At 40.1% G+C, this 18,250-nt stretch overlaps 1 protein-coding gene across 1 annotated transcript in view; it reads left to right on the forward strand.

The window, feature by feature from the left end:
• Positions 1 to 18,250, forward strand: part of USP24 (ubiquitin specific peptidase 24) — a 59,795-nt gene that overhangs the window by 39,880 nt on the left and 1,665 nt on the right. The window contains 29 exon segments of the mRNA XM_030953060.1: positions 431 to 591; positions 999 to 1,060; positions 1,414 to 1,605; positions 1,850 to 1,967; positions 3,293 to 3,437; positions 4,147 to 4,266; positions 4,495 to 4,620; positions 4,826 to 4,924; positions 5,136 to 5,218; positions 5,430 to 5,442; positions 5,444 to 5,572; positions 5,919 to 6,038; positions 6,428 to 6,648; positions 7,076 to 7,200; positions 7,767 to 7,908; positions 8,787 to 8,937; positions 9,964 to 10,059; positions 10,706 to 10,809; positions 10,893 to 11,006; positions 11,745 to 11,841; positions 12,053 to 12,169; positions 12,781 to 12,873; positions 13,175 to 13,277; positions 14,133 to 14,254; positions 14,708 to 14,821; positions 15,066 to 15,131; positions 15,410 to 15,476; positions 17,424 to 17,502; positions 18,090 to 18,165. Of these exon segments, the coding sequence (XP_030808920.1) occupies positions 431 to 591; positions 999 to 1,060; positions 1,414 to 1,605; positions 1,850 to 1,967; positions 3,293 to 3,437; positions 4,147 to 4,266; positions 4,495 to 4,620; positions 4,826 to 4,924; positions 5,136 to 5,218; positions 5,430 to 5,442; positions 5,444 to 5,572; positions 5,919 to 6,038; positions 6,428 to 6,648; positions 7,076 to 7,200; positions 7,767 to 7,908; positions 8,787 to 8,937; positions 9,964 to 10,059; positions 10,706 to 10,809; positions 10,893 to 11,006; positions 11,745 to 11,841; positions 12,053 to 12,169; positions 12,781 to 12,873; positions 13,175 to 13,277; positions 14,133 to 14,254; positions 14,708 to 14,821; positions 15,066 to 15,131; positions 15,410 to 15,476; positions 17,424 to 17,502; positions 18,090 to 18,165 (3,255 nt within the window).

Genomic DNA, 18,250 nt, shown 5'->3' on the forward strand with positions numbered 1-18,250 from the left:
GGAAGTTTCAAGTAACTTTGATTGGAGTAAAATTTGATGGATACTTCTGAACTTTTGAAAATTTATTCCAAGTGTCGGAACCCTCCTAAAACTCATTCTTTTTGATTTAGGATTATCTTGGATATTCTAAAATCTATTGATTTTTATGCTTACCTCATTTCATCATGTGTCATCTATTTATTTTGCATGAAATCATTGCATCTCACCCCTTTATCTGTATTTACAATTTGTGTTTATCAGAGGTTTTCCCTCAGGGATGAACAGGGTTTGTTACATTCCTAGAAACCCTGGCTGATTGGTGCAGAGCTCATAGCCTGGTTTGCACCATTGCAATGCCCATTTTTTCTGTTAGATTTCTAACTTTAAAGCAGTGTGGGGGATTTTTGCAGCCCTTGAGGAAGTGCTGACAATGACAATGACTCTGTTGCAGATTCGTCGCGTTGCCTGTGACCAGCTGTACACCCTTAGCCAGACAGACACATCAGCCCACCCAGATGTACAAAAGCCAAACCAGTTCCTCCTGAGCGTTGTTCTTGGGGCCCAGCTGCCTCTTTGGTCACCAACCAGCATCATGAGAGGAATCAACCAGAGGTAAGTCACATGTGTGTTTATGGAGGAAGAAAATCTGACACATTTTGAAATGAGCAGCGCTGTGGAAGCTCTGAGGAAAAAAGGATTGCACTTGGCAAGTGTTGGAAGTAGATATCCTGCAATTTCTAGAGGAGTAACTGAGAAGTTAAAGAAGCATGTTGTTGTTTTATTGTCAACTGATAACTAATTCGAATTGCTATGAGGTGAGGGAAGAAATGAGGATTCAATATGATTCCTAACATTCAGAAGTAGCTGTTGGGAAGGAATTTTTTTTTAAGCTGCAGCATGCAGAAGCACACCTAGATGCTGCTTTGGGTTAGATGGACAGAGCACACAGACTTTAAAGACAGCTAGTTAGAGAAAATTTTATTTTAAGTAAACCTTTCTTCTATTTATATCTGTTTCAGACTTTTGTCCCAGTGTACAGAATATTTTGACCTGAGATGTCAATTACTGGATGACCTGACATGTAAGTATGTGCAGACACCTGATTCCTTCATTCTGATGGCAGCTTCCAGGCTGTAGAAAAGATGTAGACTTGCCTGCAGAAGGGGGTTACTACACCTTGAGCTCAGAAGGACCTGCCAGTGTGCTGACTGTCCTGTGCTAATGCCTGGCATGGTCTGTTCTTGGCATTGGGTAGCTGCAGGACAGCTCTTTCCTTCTGGAAAGTGAACTGAGCTCCCTGGTGGAAGGTTTACTTGATACACATGGGGGCAAAACTAGACCATTTTACCAAACTGTTTGAAATTCTTTGTATTTATATTCTATATTTTCAAAGCTGCTATTTTTTACTGTGTTCCCTTTTTTTTTATCTTGCAGCATCAGAAATGGAGCAGCTGAAGATCAGCCCAGCTGCCATGTTAGAAGATGAGATCACTTGGCTGGACAATTTTGAGCCCAACCGCACAGCCGAGTGTGAGACCAGTGAGGCTGACAACATCCTGCTAGCAGGACACTTGAGGCTCATCAAGACTCTCCTCTCACTCTGTGGGGCAGAGAAGGAAATGGTTGGTGAGTATTCCTCTTTAAATTGACTGGACTGCTGTGAATTCTGCATTAACACATGACTGGACAGTCATGTGAAGACATCAGTAGAAGTGATACAGAGCTATAAGGATTGGTTTTGGCAGTACCTTTAATATTTGATAAAACATTTGTTGATGTGGTGCTATGAAGTGGTTTTGTTGTTATGAAACACCTTTTTGGCATTTGCAGTGATAATGTAAGTATTTAACAGCAGATTGCTGTGTTTCAGGTTCATCTTTGATTAAGCCATTGTTGGATGATTTCCTGTTCCGAGCATCCAGGATTATTCTGAACAGCCATTCCCCAGCAGGCAGTGCTGCAATCAGTCAGCAAGACTTCCATCCAAAGTAAAAACTCTTTTTTTTTTCTTTTTTTTTATGTTGAGTTTTGTCTTCAGTGTCATGAATACAAATGTCAGTATTAAACCCTACAGATAGTAGGATTTAATACCAGTGGTGGAGCATTTCTCCAGTTTTCTACACTTCCTACATAAATGCCCAAATAGCATTTTATACAGTTTTGTGTGATCCAATATCCTTGCATTTCTGTACTTCAAAGTCTGTGCTTTGTTAGATCAATGATGAACTTCAGGCATAACTGAGTGCTGATTTCATAAGTCCAAAGAATATTCCTTTAGCTTGCTACTGCTTGGGAAGTTGGCTAAATTGGAGCATGAGCAGAAAATTAACTTCCCAAGCTCCTTGTAAAAGAGAATCTCAAAGGTTCCACTACTTCCTTTTTCCCTTCTCTCTACCTATTTTGTAAAAAAGCTAACACCAAGCAAGTCTCTTTGCACCTGAGAAAGCTGATAGAGCCCAGAATAGATTAACTGGAGAAAAGAGTGGGCTTTCTCCTTCCTGTCCCAGCTGTTATGGCCATACAGTATCTGAAGAGGTGGGTGTAAATTAGCTCATGTGGATTTCTGAGCTAATGCAGCTGGATTGTTTGTGTTGCACTGAGTAGTTGGTGTTAGATCAGGCATATCCTCACTGCCTTTCCACAAACCCACAAGAAGGTTCCAGTGGAGCATTTAACAACCCCTGAAGTGAATGGGACTTGATCCACCTTAGTGTTTGGTCCAGCTTTGCTCCATTGCAGTTTGTCCCAAGCATGCTCTTTTTTTTTGCCCAAAGTAAATAAAGCCTTTGGCCTTCAGAAGAAAGGGCTGCTGTGCTGAATGACTGCTGGGAAGAGCTGAGCTGGGAGGGTTTTTGGTCTAGCTCAGGTCTAAGCTCATCTGTTGCAGCAAGGATGTTGTCTGGTCTAGCTCTTCCCAAGTTTCCCTCCCTGTAAAAAAGTAATTTTGTCTCCATCAGTGTTACATGATGGAAAGTGTCTGTTTGTCCTCAGACATTCAACCAATTCTGTCTTCTTTTAGAGCACCTGTTTTCCTTCTACTGAATGTTAGCAAGTATCAGTAAAGGAGTAAAGGAGGCTTGTTTAAAGGAGTATTTCTTTTGCCACTCTTCTCATTGGATTCTTCCCTATTCTCCTACCCCAAGAAAGGAAAAAAAAAACCAAAACAGCACTCTGCAGTCCCTCAGGAGTGTTTAATCACTCAAAGTGTTCTTTAGAACATTAATTGTTGCTTGTTCTGAGTAATACAGCTTTCTGGAATTAGAAATAATTGAGTCATCTAGCCAGTAGATCTCAGCTGTGGTTTTCTCTGCAGGTGCAGCACAGCAGACAGCAGATTAGCTGCTTACGAGGTGCTGGTAATGCTGGCTGATAGCTCACCCTCCAATCTCCAGCTTATTACAAAGGAGCTGCTTTCCATGCACCACCAGTGTGACCCTGCACTCACCAAGGAGTTTGATGTAAGCAAGAAGCTTTTTTTTATTTGTGTTAGCATGGTTTGAAGTGCTGGGCATGGTTCACTTTGTTGCTTCATTCATGAGATTTCCATGGTCTTCAGTTTAAAATGCCACAATGCAGCTAAGGGGAAATGCAGATACATTTGATCTTCCTCAGAAGCAGATACTCCAGTGTGTCTTTGTTATTATCTGAGTAAGAAAAGTATTTCCTAAATATCACAAATGTTATTTATTATTACATTTTAGGCCATTTTCAACAGTGTTGTGCAATGTTTTAAATATTTAAATGACTGAATACAGTGGTCTTGCAGTTTTTCAGAATTTATATTCCTGGTTCTCCATTAAATTGTTCTTAACAGCTCACATACGAGGGGGAGTGGTTTTAAACTGAAAGAGGGTCATTTTAGGTTACATATCAGGAAGAAACTCTTTCCTGGGAGGGTGGGAAGGTCCTGGCAGAGGTTGCCCAGAGAAGCTGTGGCTGCCCCATCCCTGGAAGTGTCCAAGGCCAGGCTGGATGGAGCTTGGAGCAGCCTGGGGTAGTGGGAGGTGTCTCTGCCATGGCAGGGGTGGAGCTGGATTAAGGTCCCTTCCAACTCAAACCATTCTGTGATTCTACAATACAAAGGTGGTTATAAAAACTATAGAATGTTGTTGGAGTCTCATATTTTTTTACAAGTTTTTGGGACAAAAATTGTATTTGTCGTTCTAGTACCTTCCACCAGTGGACAGTCGCTCCATTTCTGGATTTGTGGGACTGAAGAATGGTGGTGCTACTTGTTACATGAATGCTGTTTTCCAGCAGCTCTATATGCAGCCTGGTCTCCCAGAGGTAATTAGTTCAGCATCCAATAAAATCCTCTTTTTGTAATTACTTTCACTTGAATCACTTCATCTTAGCACCATTTGTAAATAAGTTGTAAAATGAAAAGTCAACTGTGTGTGTATAAATATGCACAATAAATACATAAATTTTAAGTTGTAGTGCTGTGGGCCATGACAGCTTATAGTAATGATTTTTCCAAAAACCAATTTAATAAGGTTATTTGTTTCCTTCCAGGCCTTGCTTTCCATTGATGATGATACTGACAATCCTGATGACAATGTGTTCTATCAAGTTCAATCTCTTTTTGGTCATTTGATGGAAAGCAAGCTACAATATTATGTACCTGAGAACTTTTGGAAGGTATTGCATCTTTTTGTTTCGAATCTGTAGCTTTTCTACTTAAAAAGTAATCATTTATTCAGCCTTTTTCAATTGCAGAATTTATAAAGCAAGCTCTAATTCAAAAAAACAAAACATGTTAAAATAAATTTATATTAAAAATACTTTACTTAGTGATGTGTATATGAAACAACAACCTATTAATATATAAATATATTTTATACAGATTTTCAAGATGTGGAATAAGGAACTTTATGTTAGAGAGCAACAGGATGCTTATGAGTTCTTCACCAGTCTTATAGATCAAATGGATGAGTACCTCAAGGTAAAAACCTCAGCAATTTCTTTTCTGGTTCATATGCATATCCTTGGTACCTTTTTTCTCTTTTTGCTTTGATCTCTAGAAAAGAAGGCAGAGAGCCATTTAGCTTATTTTATAATCTGCACAGTACTCAGGAGTTTAAAATTCCTGCTGAGTTCTTGGTCTTCCACCCTGCAGTATATCCAACTGATGTCTAACTTTACATCTCCAACAGAAAATAGGAAGAGACCAAATATTTAAGAATACTTTTCAAGGAATCTTCTCTGATCAGAAGATCTGCAAGGACTGTCCTCACAGGTAATGTCACATTCAGTGCGTCAGCTACCAAGTTATGTGCTCCCAGAACTATTAAAATATCTAGGTCAAAGCAGCACTGAAAAGTAGATAAATGCCCCTGTGAGCATCACAGCTTTGATAGCTGTGGGGCAAATGCAATATTCTTTCCTAAACATCTGTCTTGTTCCTGCCAGTTGGGTAAATCCTAATGTGTTTTTCTTCTTGAATTTAGGTATGAGCGTGAAGGAAGCCTTCATGGCTCTCAACCTTGGTGTGACTTCATGTCAAAGCCTGGAAATATCACTGGATCAGTTTGTTAGAGGAGAGGTTCTGGAAGGAAGCAATGCATACTACTGTGAAAAGTGCAAAGAAAAGGTATCGATTCTTAATTTTTGTGAAAGAAGATTTATGTGCAGTTTGATGTTTTCTAAGCATTACATGGTCATGGAAAACATTCTTAGATGTTGCTCACTCTTGCTGCATTGAAGACAAAAGGTTCAATGCCTCTAAAATTTTAAAGCAAACTAAAAGTTTAGAGGGATAGCAGGATGGTCAAGTTTTGTGTAATGTATTGAGATGTACCCCAGTCATCCTGTGGACACCCTGGCTTCTGTGGACACCTATGACTTCCCATGGCTGGATTTTCACTGTGAATCTCTAGAAGGATGCTGCAGATGGCCTGGGGTGTCAGATAGAGGTGATATTCTTGTTTCTTTTCAAGAGAACTACAGTGAAGCGCACCTGCATTAAGGTTTTGCCCAGCCTGCTGGTGATTCACCTGATGAGGTTTGGCTTTGACTGGGAGAGTGGCCGTTCTATTAAATACGATGAACAAATAAGGGTAAGAAAACTTTGCTTTATGGTGCCTTCCCCAGCTACTTTGTGTAGTGGACTCTCATTCTTCCTATTCATTTTTCCTTCTTTTCCTCACATTTTGAGCAGAGATTTTGAGCATGTGTGATACATTACAACATGGTAGTGCTACAGAAAATACATGTTTTTCCTTAGAGCTTTCTTTGTTTGCAACATTCTCGGAGTCCTTTCAGAAAGCAAGGCAGAAACACTCTTTAAAGAAAGTTTATTATTTAACATCTGTGTAACAAGGATAAGAATTTGAAGTTCCGTATTTTCCTTTGGTGTTCCCAGTGTGGGAAGTATTGATACCTAAAATTACACAAAGCATGTACACACTGCAATGTCTTGATTAATCCAAAGTGTCTCTTCAAACAGTTTCCCTGGATGCTGAACATGGAACCTTACACTGTGTCAGGGATGGCTCGTCAGGACTCGTCCTCAGAAGTGGGGGAAAATGGCAGGAACACAGAGCAGGGAGGAGGAGGCTCCCCGAGGAAGAAGGTTGCCCCTACAGAAAACTACGAGCTCGTTGGTGTGATTGTCCACAGTGGCCAGGCTCATGCAGGGCACTACTACTCCTTCATCAAGGACAGGAGGTAACGGGCAAGAAGGTTCATGGGGGAGGTTTCAGAGCTGTCTAAAGGCTTCTTGTTCTGGTGCATGGAGCCATCCAGAGCTCTTCTGGAACCACTCTTCCCTTTCTCAGCACCTATCATGAGGCAATGACACAGTGATATGGGACATCACAGAGTAAAATTCTCATTAATTCTTATGTACCTTGTATTGCAGTTTAATGGCTCCCTGTGACACTGACTTGCAGGTGATGTGCTTCTCATAGTTTTAATCAAGGTTATTTTTTAAAATGGCAACTTTGACATCAGTTGAACTAAGCTTTCTTCTTGCTGTCAAAACAAATGTGAGTTCAGGCTTGTCACTTCTAGGCTGTTCAGGGTGGTTTGTTTTTTTACTGAGACAGTCAACTAACTTTGTTTCTGTTGTGTTTCTGTTCTGTTTTGATCACAGAGGATGTGGAAAAGGAAAGTGGTATAAATTTAATGACACCGTTGTTGAAGAATTTGATTTGACTGATGAAACCCTGGAATATGAATGTTTTGGTGGAGAATATAGACCTAAAGTCTATGATCAATGTAAGCAGAAGTACAGACTGATTTACAGTAGCTTCAATTTCATACTGATTTCAGTAGCAGTAGAGCTTAGTTCATTATAGGTACTTTGAGTTACTTGGACTAATATTCCTTCTGAACCATATTTTCCCCTAAAGCCTTCCCCTCACTGAAGGACAGAACAGCTTGTGTATGGCCTAATATGAATTATGCCATATTCACTGTTATAGACTTAATAGTAGAGATTGAAAAGCAAAATGGCACCTTGTTAATACAGTTTAAAAAAAGCCCCAATCAAACATAAAACAGCCCTTATTTTAGGCTAGTGAGAATGACTTCATGGAACACTGTGTGGCATCATATTGTTGAACTTTCCAATGCTTTAAGGAATTTATTCCAAATACATATCCAATATTCATCTGTTTTGTAATTCAGACCCTTTTAATCACTGACACAGACTGATGTTTAGATCTGACAAATTTATACTGCTGCAGTTCACATTACTTGTACCCCCAGTTTTGCTTCCATATAGGAATGGGAAAGGTACTAAACCTTCAAGGGCCTTCATGGGCTGCCTTTTACCCCCACAGCAAATCCCTACCCCGACGTGCGCCGGCGCTACTGGAACGCCTACATGCTGTTCTACCAGAGAGTGTCCGACCAGAACTCCCCTGTGCTGCCAAAGAAAAGCAGAGTCAGTGTCGTGAGGCAGGAAGCTGAGGACCTCTCCTTGTAAGTTCCTCTTGTGTCCAGAAAGGTTTCTCTCATATTGATATCTAGACCTCTCTCTGTTGGAATACCAGGCTCTGTCTGGCTCCAAGGTCAGGCCAAATAAAACTCAGGAGATGTTGGGTTTGAAGTCTCACTCTGAAGTTTCTCACCCTTCTCTATTACAAACTCAGGGGATATGAGCTCTTTCTGAGTCAAGAAAGTGAGCTAAAATGGTGTCTATTCAAGGCTATTTAAGTCTCAATTATCTGATAAACAGTTGACATCTATATTATTTATGCTTCTAACCCAATTATGATCGCCCAAAACCCATAACACAAGCATCTTTCACCCAATTAGAGAAAACCACCCAGACTTGTGAAGAAGAAGGAAGAAGAAGGGGCAAAAAAGACAACTAACGCACACCCAAAATTCTCCATCTTGGCTCCTATATATCACCTTATCCTAAAATCCCAAATCTAAGTTTTTTCACCCTTTGAGATCACACAATACCATCCAAACTACACACACACTGTTTCTGTGCTCTCACTCAATTTTTGAAGCCTTTTCCAAGGTCTCAGGTCAAACGAGGTGTTTACTTGAGGGTTGGCACCCTTAAATTCAGGAAACTCGAAGTTTTCAGCCATCAGAGTTCCAACATCTCTGCACAACTAAGAATTGAATAATTACTGTCCAGCAAAGCAATGTATTGCTGTTGGTTTTGTTTGGTTTTTAAGCTGCTTGTTTATTACCATTATTGCAGCAAGTTCAAGCAGACTGACAGCCTCAGTCAGGCTGTCTTGAAAATTTCCGTGAGATCACTCTGGCTGCAATGGTGTTTTACACCTAAACAGATTTGTTGTAGGATTTCTTTATTCACCTTCAGCTTGTTTATATTTCAGATCTGCTCCCTCTTCACCAGAAATATCACCCCAGTCATCACCTCGACCCCACAGGCCCAACAGTGACCGTCTGTCCATCTTGACCAAGCTGGTTCGAAAAGGAGAAAAAAAGGGGCTCTTTGTAGAGAAAATGCCTGTGAGGATTTATCAGGTAGAGCACACTGAAAGTGACAACTAAATTCTGCTCACATAAAGTTTGAGCACGTAGTGAGAGAAACATGGTAACTTTTAAAGATTACCTTGAAGTAATTCCCTTGTAGGAAAACTAAAAAGCAACTCTGGATTCTGACATAAAGTTACTAACAAGCTCTTTGGTGATGCTTATTTTAAGTTTCGCTGTATTTTCTCACAAAATTGGCCCATCAGTTCTTTGCTTTGAAGAAACTGCAGGCAGATTAATCAAACATGAGATCTGGCAGCAGTCAGCTTGCAGGCAGGGAGAGACAACAGCACAGAAGGTGCTTCATTTGGAGTACACTGGAGGAGCAGTGGAGATGATGGCAAATTACAGTGATCCTCAGGTTCTTGAGTTCACAAGAGTGCAGAAAGAGGAGGAGCAGTGAGGAGAGCCTGCATCACACATACAGGGAGAATAAACTCTGCAGGCTGTGTCTGGCCCTCCACCTGGGCTGTTTCAGGGCATTAACAGCCACTTTGGGCATTCTTGTATCTGGGATTGTGTTATTACAATGAACAGAGCTTGGCTCAAATTTATTGAGAGTCTTTCAGCGAAATCTCATTTGAAAAAAGAAGGGCTTGGCATTTAAATACCTTATTGTGGCTGCAGCTTGTAATTACAGCAGGATTCCTTGCTCTCTGCATCTAAATTTGTTAGGCATGCCTTTCTGGTTTGAGGAGTGTTCTCTTGGCTTGTTTATTAAAAACAAGCAAAAAGTAGAACTTATCTGCAATTTCTTCCTTTTCTCCCTTAATGGCCAAATGATTAAGTCCCTCATCTGCTGTTTTGTAATATCTTTGAAAGAAAATCACTGGTTTTATACCAGATCTTCTAAATCTCCTGTATGTATTTTCCCTCTGCTGAAGTAGTGATTCAAAAGGAAACAGAATAAGTTTGACACTGATTTTTAAACACCACATATTTACATAAAAGATGAAGTTTTAGTTAGAGAAGTGAATTTTGACAACTTTTTTTTTTTTTGCCTTCTTACTTTTACAGATGGTGAGAGATGAAAACTTGAAATTTATGAAGAACAGAGATGTATACAGTAGTGACTACTTCAGTTTTGTTCTGTCATTAGCTTCCCTGAATGCTGTAAGTACCTGGATTTTAATCTTAGAGTGTTCAAAGTATGTTGGGTAAAATGGCCACAAAAGTTATTTGGGTCAAACCAGGAAAACTGGAAGAGTTGACATGATTTTGCTTTTCCAGACAAGCTATTCCTTGCCTCCAGTAATTTTGGATGCTGATGATAACATCTGCCTCAAAGCAAACTCCAGCCTCCTTTTCTAGTACTGGGAGAAACATCATTTTGCCCCAGTAAAATTTATTTAACAACCCATACCTTTTATAATGATGCAAACTGAGCCTCTAGAGCGACAGAAATCCCTCTCCATATGGAAGGTCCAAAAGTTGGTGTTAATTACTCTCAAAGTTGATAGAGTTTAATTGGTACTAGTTTCTTAATTAAGTTTTTCTAAATGGAGTCCTAAACAAACAGCATTTATGAAATTTTTGAAATCCACAGATCTAGTTGGCCTTACAGCAAGTTTGCTCCTCTTTTAGCATATTTTTTAAGTAGCAAAGTCAGCACTGGAGACTGACTTAGCACAGAAAAATGCTGTGGTTTGTTTTTTCCAAGTGAAGCAAATAACTTGAATAGGACATGTTGATGTGTTTAAGAGACAACGTGTGCTGCAGGCATCCTTTTGCTCTGGAGTAAATTTGATATTTCTTTCAGACTAAGGTAAAGCATCCCTATTATCCCTGCATGGCAAAAGTGAGCTTACAGCTGGCAGTCCAATTCCTCTTCCAAACCTATCTCCGAACCAAGAAGAAACTCAGGTAAGGCAAACAAGAAGCATGGTTTAATTTTGGGAGGTGTTTTTCCTCCTGGATTACTGATAGTTGTCCCTGTTTTGTTGAAGGGCTGATACAGAAGAATGGATTGCCACCATAGATGCACTGCTCTCCAAAAGCATTGATGCTTGTCAGTGGTTGGTGGAGTATTTTGTTGGGCCAGAGGGCCGGGAGCTTGTAAAGTAAGTCCTGGTGATTCTGTCTGAGGTGTTTTGTGTCTCTAGTGTGGATAAAGCTTCCTCATAACATGATCTGGCCTGTGCTGATGTATTCCCAAATGTGTTGACTGTGCACATTCTTTAAACAGATGCTTTAGATAATGACTTGGAGTTTTGTTTTTAGTATTTTCTCTGTGCAGCTTTCTAAGAATGTTGAAAATCAAATTAGATAGTGCAGTGTGCATGGAGGAGGATCAGGTGATGAATTCAGTGGACTTGGAATGTGCTTAAGTTTGTGTGGTCAGCTCTGCAAGTGGTGAGAAAGGAGAACATGATGAAATGGGTGGGGGGTAAGGTAAGTTAAATACTTACCTGACAAGCATCACAGATGAACTGGGAAGATTTTCTTCTTGCCAAGTTAAGGATCAGCTAATAGGTGCTTTGAAAACAAATTATTGGAAATCTGACATGCTGAAAGAAGTGTGTCAGTGTAAAGAAAATGTTATCTTTTAATTTGCATTGAACAACATCTTATGAGACCTTTCAGAGCTTTTTTTTATTTAAATGAATAAATATATTAATATAAATATTACAGGCCTTACTACAAGCAGGAGTGTGTGAATCTAAGTTAAAGCTTATCCACAGAAGTACAGTACAGAATGTATCTGGACTGTTAAAATAACAAACACCACATTTAATCGCAGCAGCTGTGTGTACATGTTGATTCCAGTTCTCTTTGCAGCTTCACCTTTTCTCTTCCAGGACTTTCCTCCTGGAATGCAGCGTGAGGGAGGTGCGAGTTGCTGTGGCCACAATCCTTGAAAAAACCCTCGACAGTGCCTTGCTTTATCAGGAGAAGGTCAGTGGGTGCCACCTCCTCTCCAGCCATCCCCTGGCTTGGCTCTCCCTGGTGCCTCTTGCTCTGTTTGCAGGCAGAGCTGTGTGAGCTCATCCTCCCTCTTAATTTCTAAGTTAATGCTCATCTCCTTCTGCCCAGGAGGTGTTTGAAACACTTTGGGGTTTTAAGCAGTAGACAGCTCTTTACATTAAAAATACTTTTCTTTTCACAGTTAAAAACTCTACATCAGTTACTGGAGGTGCTACTTGCTCTACTGGATAAAGATGTACCTGAAAACTGTAAAAACTGTGCTCAGTACTTTTTGCTATTCAATAACTTTGTACAGAAGGTAAGAAAACATTGTTTTCTCATGGCTATTTAACTTTTAAAACAGACATTAATAAAGCAGCTAGTGATCTTAATTCATAGCAGAGTTTGCAGCACAGTGAAACTCAGAACTTTTATTGGGAGTAATCGGGTTTATTTTGGTTTGTTTTTTAAATAAATGGCTTTGAATAATGGATTAGGATAAAATCACAAAAGTATACCAGTGGAAGATGTCATTTCCAGCATCTGAATTTTGGTTGTCTGTTTTAAAGGGTGATATGGAGTTGTTCTTAAAAAAATTATATGTGTATATATATAAAAATCAAGCATTCAGGATTTCTATTCCATGGGGAGCAGAATAACTGACTGAATTTACTATTTCTATTTCTCTATTTTTTTGCCTTATTTTTTTCTTGTAAGACATTTACTGTGCATCTGCTGATTCTGCTCTGGTTTGTGTCACGTGCTGTGTACAATGAGACAACTCTTAGCAGTTTATCTTATTGATCTGTGTTGGGATATTTTGGGGGTTTTAGAATAGAAAATGCAGGTTTTAGCCTGTGCATTTTACTTCTGTTCTCTTGAGCACTAATTCTTTGCCTGGAAGGTAATTTGTTGTTTTTGTCTTCTTAGCAGGGAATAAGGGCTAGCAGTCTTCTCCTCAGGCACTCTGCCCTGAGGCACATGGTCAACTTTCTCCTTGGCCCCAACAGGCAAAGCAATCAGGTACAGGCCATCCCCACGTTGTTTATGATGTTTAAATTATGAATAAATACTTTTCCTATGATAGAATAGACAAATCCTTCAATTATTCCACAAACCTCGTGCAAGTGTGAGCCCACCTATGTGTAGTTAGCCTGGAAATAACTGTTTTGGCAGAAGTAGGGATGATGGTTTTGATAATAATAAAATTTTTACCCACTCCAAAGTATTAGACCATGGTGGTGGACTGTAAGAATATTATTTTGGCTTAACGGAGTCAATTAAATAAACCAAAGTTAATTAAATGTGTCTTTGACTCAAGCAGAACCGCAGGTGGAGTTCAGCACAGGCACGTGAGTTTGGATATCTCCACAACACTGTAGCACTGCTTGTCTTGCACTCTGATGTCTCCTCACAAAGAAATGTTGGTAAGAATTGTGGTTTTGTCTTTTGGTGCCTTGGCATTTCAGTTACATTGATTTGGAGTAACTTAATATTAGTGAGGAAAATACAGCGATTTTGAATTTAAGGCAGAAACGGTTAATACAAGTTTGATTACTTCTGATTTTGCTGTAAATGTATTGAGTGGCAAACAGTATTTTGGGGGGAGGGAGATCTTGATCCTAACAGTTTTGTACCTTCTTCCCTTCCCCATGTGCCTAAAAGGTATTTCCTCATGTGAGTGATTTGAGCTGTGTTGTTGGCTGAACAGACTCCCAGGCTGTATTTTGTTTAGACTTGTGCTGTCTCATGCTAATCTAAAGGGGAGTATTTAGACTAAGCTACTGAATAACAAACAATTAAACTCTCTCCTAGTTACTTCTTATGAGAGGCAGAAACATCCACATAAAGATAAAAAAAGGAATAAGTTAAAATTTTTAGTTTCCTGAAGGAGAAATTTGGTGTTGTCTTTTAAAATAATAACTTAATTTCTGTCTGAGGTTGAAAGCAGTCAAAAATCAGAAGGTAACAGGAGAATTATAAATATTCTGGATATGATGAATGTGCAAGAGGGATTGGGAGTAAAACTAAAGCTCAAACTACTGATAGTGTGTGGACATTTTGCTTTGACCTTCCTGCAGTTCTTTTGTCTGCTGGCACTAAGATAAGTGACACTTCAGGGTGCAAGAGATTTGTTACTTGAAGTGGTAGCACACGAGCTATAAACTAGTTGAGATGAGTGTCATGAGGGATTTCATGGTGCCAAATGAGCAGCAGTGTCTTCAAGGTGTGCTAGAACAAACTAATCTATGAGTGGATTGTTTTTGTATTTGCTGTTATAGCTCCTGGTCTCTTTAAGCAGCGTCCACCTCTCAGCATCACCGCTTCAGGGCCACTTCTGGCACTCCATGAAGAAGTGGAAGCCTTGCTATTCCTGTCTGAGGGAAAACCCTACTTAATGGAGGTATCTGTTCTAAATTCTACCTTGCTTCAACCTAAAAACTTACCTGATGTATTCCTTTGACAAATCCTTTCATGAAAAACACCGAATATCCAACACCAGTGGCTGTTTTAGGCCTAAACAAGAAGACACCTTTAGTTTCTTGTCCTCTTCATATTCTAGTGTATCCCTAAGCTTTGGGGCCTGGTTTGATGCACATTTTACAAGGGCCTGTGCAGCTTTTTACCATATCAAATGCAGGTGCTATCTTGAGTTGGTCTGACTTAATGGATGATGCTCGACCCTTGGTGGTGAGCATCAGGAGCTGAAGAAGTGCTGTGAGAGCAGGAGTTCAGCCTCCTGAGCCATGCAGGCACTGGGGAAAAGAGCTGCATCCTTCCTGGGGAGGACAAACACTGCATTACAGCCTTGTTTTCTGTGAGGCAGCTGTGTGTGAAGGGAGTGCTGTGCCCACAGGTGATGCACGCGCTGCGGGAGCTGACGGGGTCGCTGTCGGTGCTCATGGAGATGGTGGTGTACTGCTGCTTCTGCAACGAGCACTTCTCCTTCACTGTGCTGCACTTCATCAAGGTACACACAAAGCCAGCACAAGCCTGTCCCATGGGTGTTTCTCCCAGCCTTTGGTCATCCTGTGTCTTGTGCCATCCCCGCAGAACAATCCACTTTGTTGGATTTGGAGGGGCTGTTGGGGTTTAGGTTTTTTTAGGCCTTTACTGTTAAAATTAATAAATTTTCAAAAATCTGTAAAGCTGTCTTGAAATTCTTTCCTTAACCAGCTTATTTTGCTATCTAAGTAACTTTTTCTTACACGCAGACTCAACTGGAAACTGCTCCTCCTCATGAACTGAAAAACATATTCCAGTTACTCCATGAGATCCTGGTAGGTGAAGGGTAAAACTTGTACAGGATAGATTTTTGTATTGATGTGTAATGAAAAAAGTTGGGACTGCATTGATAATTTCAACATCCACATGTACTTTAATCCTTCAGAGTGAATTTTATTACTTCCTAAAATCTGTCTTGATAATCCAGTGATACATAAAACTTCACTCTTACTTGTTTTGCATGTGGGGGTGGGTAAAACTATTCCATAGAATAGACTATTCCATACAGCATCACACACAACTTACCTAAGTTGATATTTTTCTTTCTTAACAGGTTATTGAAGATCCATTGCAAGTAGAGCGCATCAAATTTGCCTTTGAAACTGAAAATGGATTAATAGGCAAGTAAGCCAGTGGGTGAACACTCCTGTCTCCTGCTGACCCTCATGGTGGTAGAGGTTCACTCCATCTCCTGGTTCCCAATCCTCCTAAACTGTTCTACTTCTCAGGAAAAAAAAACTTGACATATTTTGTTTAGCCCCTGTCACTCCAAAAATGCTCTAAGAAAATCCAAAATAACTATTGGAATGTCACAGTGACAGCAAACTAGAAAGGAATTGAACAGGAAAGAGAGCTAACTTATTTAAATAAGGGGCAGATCAGAGTGTATGTGTAATGGGGAGGAAGAAAAGTACCTTTGATTACCATAATAGAGGAACTGTTCGAATTCTGTAACCTTAACATTAATTTTTATTTCCTCCATATCTCAAGAAGCTGCCAGTCTTTTTGTTTTGTCAGCACCCTGATTACCATAGAAAGAACCTGGTTCAGCCCAGCAGGATGCTTGCCCTGCTGACTGCAGTGGAGCCCCAGAGTGGGACAGGTGGCTCTCACCTGTTGCTGCTCCTGCAAAGTGTTGTCTCTCCATTAGATACAAAACTTTACTGAAGCATTCAAAGAGAAAAAATTCAGAAGTAAGAAGATACATAAAGAAATAACTTATTTCATGTGCATCAGGAGAAGCAGCTTTGGTGTGTAAATGAAATGTGGGGTTACACAGAGAGCCCCTCTGATGGGTTAGTGCAGCTGGAGCAGCTCTTTCATGGCTGTTTGGGTGAGGAGCTGCTTCAGATTGTGGCTTTCACCTTCAGTTATTTTGGATTTTGATTTAGGGAGAAACAGTATTTAGCTTTGTTCTTCATTTCTCTCATCAGTGCTCCCCTGTTTAGTAGTTTCCATGTGTGGCTGATGGCAGAGAAGGAAATATGCAGCACTGTAAGAGAATAACTAAGTGATTATTTTAATTTCTGGATAAATTGGTCCCACTTGGACCAATTCTGTGCTGTTACTTGAGCAATACATGACCTTTTTTCCTCTGCAGAGAAGTGCAAGTGTTCAATTGGATTTTTATGTTGAAGGCTTTGAGAACTGCCCTGAGGTTTGGGAGTGAAACTTGTAGTTTTACCTTGAAGTTTCCTCACAACAGCATTGAACAGCATCCCTCACACTGACTGGTTTTAATCCAGGAAAGGGAAATCAGCACATAATAGGTTTTGGTGCTCCTTAATAGGATGCTTGTGCATAATTTGTAGTACAGCAGTGCTGTAATTTTTATCATCTGCTCTGCTTCAACAGTATTAAAACTGGCAATTTGCAGTTCCCAAACAATTTTTGCCGGCTTTGGAGGTTTCACTACAGTGTTCTTTGCTGACTGCTATGGACAGAGCAACTTTTGAGTAGCAAATCTGATTGGGGCAGCTCCGTGGAAATCTTTGTGCTTCTCCTCAGTCAGAGAATTTTGTTCAAGAGGTGGGAATTCATGGCAGAGAAAACTTGCTGGTAGGAATGGCCTGGGGTTTTGCCTGAGTCTCCCATGGAACAGTTTCATGGCTGTTGAATTCTGCTATGCTTGTTTATGTGGAGAAGCTTTAAACATTCCTCTGGCTTTGCAAACTTTGATCCAGGTGGAAGCTGGTGATCTGGTTCATTTATGGGGGCTTCAGACAATTTGGTTTTTTTCCTTCAGACAAATGTAACCATAGTGATTATCTAACATAGAATGGATTATAGGGGAAGAATAACTGCATTAGGGCTGTTTAAAATTCAGGTACTGCATTTGAAAGATCAAAGTGAAAATGCAGCAGTTCTATTTTTAATCCAGTAGAGTTGTGGAAGACTCCAGACTACCAGCGCTTACAGCAGTGTGTTTAACACAAATACTCATGCTCACATCTGTAGAAACAAAATCTATTCCCTAACTTAAAATTTTAGCTTCATCTTTGTTTCCAGGCTGGCTGGTAGATGGAAATCTGGGTTGTGGTTTCTAATCCATGTGTTTCTCCCCACAGCCTTGATGCACCACAGCAACCACGTGGACAGCAGCCGTTGCTACCAGTGTGTCAAGTTCCTGGTTACCCTGGCTCAGAAGTGAGTAATGAAGGTTCCAGGCTTTAACCTCATCCCTGCCTTAGCTCCCTCTGTGACTATTGTAAAACCCACTACTCCTGGCTTTGATCAGTTTTAGCCTTTGTTACTGTGCAAGGTCTTGGTAGTACACGTGCCAGTATGAAGTGAAATCTTTACTGGTTGGTACCTGAAGGGATTTCTCAGGTAACAAATGGTAATTGCTGTTTATAAAGAAAAGGGCCATTCTGCACAGCAGGAGTCTGACATTAACACCAGATAAACATAGGGAAGCTGTTCCAGGTTTTTGAAATATTACGAGTCCTAAATTCACTTTGTTTGGAACTTGGCATATGTCCCAATAAAGCATAATTCTGAAATATGTGAACCTGTGGGGTAGACTGCTTTGAGTATATTTTACTAAAATTATTGCTTTTGCTAATTTAATTATCAGCAGGGCTGTAGAGTTTAAGTCAGTTTGCAGTGATAACAGTGCACACAGAGGGCAGCAGTGCAAAGAGAGAGGAGTCTTTGTATTTTTTTTTGTATTTTTTTTTGTGTTGTCCAGAATGCCTTGTTCCTGACTAATGAATATAATTTCAATTCCCAAGGTGCCCTACTGCAAAAGATTACTTCAAGGAGAATTCACACCACTGGAGTTGGGCTGTGCAGTGGCTACAGAAAAAGGTAATTTGGCTGTAACAGGGAAATTGTCACTCATTTACAGCAATAATCATGGATGGATAATCTCCATCCTCTGCATGGCTCTCTG

This window comes from Camarhynchus parvulus, chromosome 8, assembly GCF_901933205.1.
Source record: "Camarhynchus parvulus chromosome 8, STF_HiC, whole genome shotgun sequence".
NCBI lineage: Eukaryota > Metazoa > Chordata > Aves > Passeriformes > Thraupidae > Camarhynchus > Camarhynchus parvulus.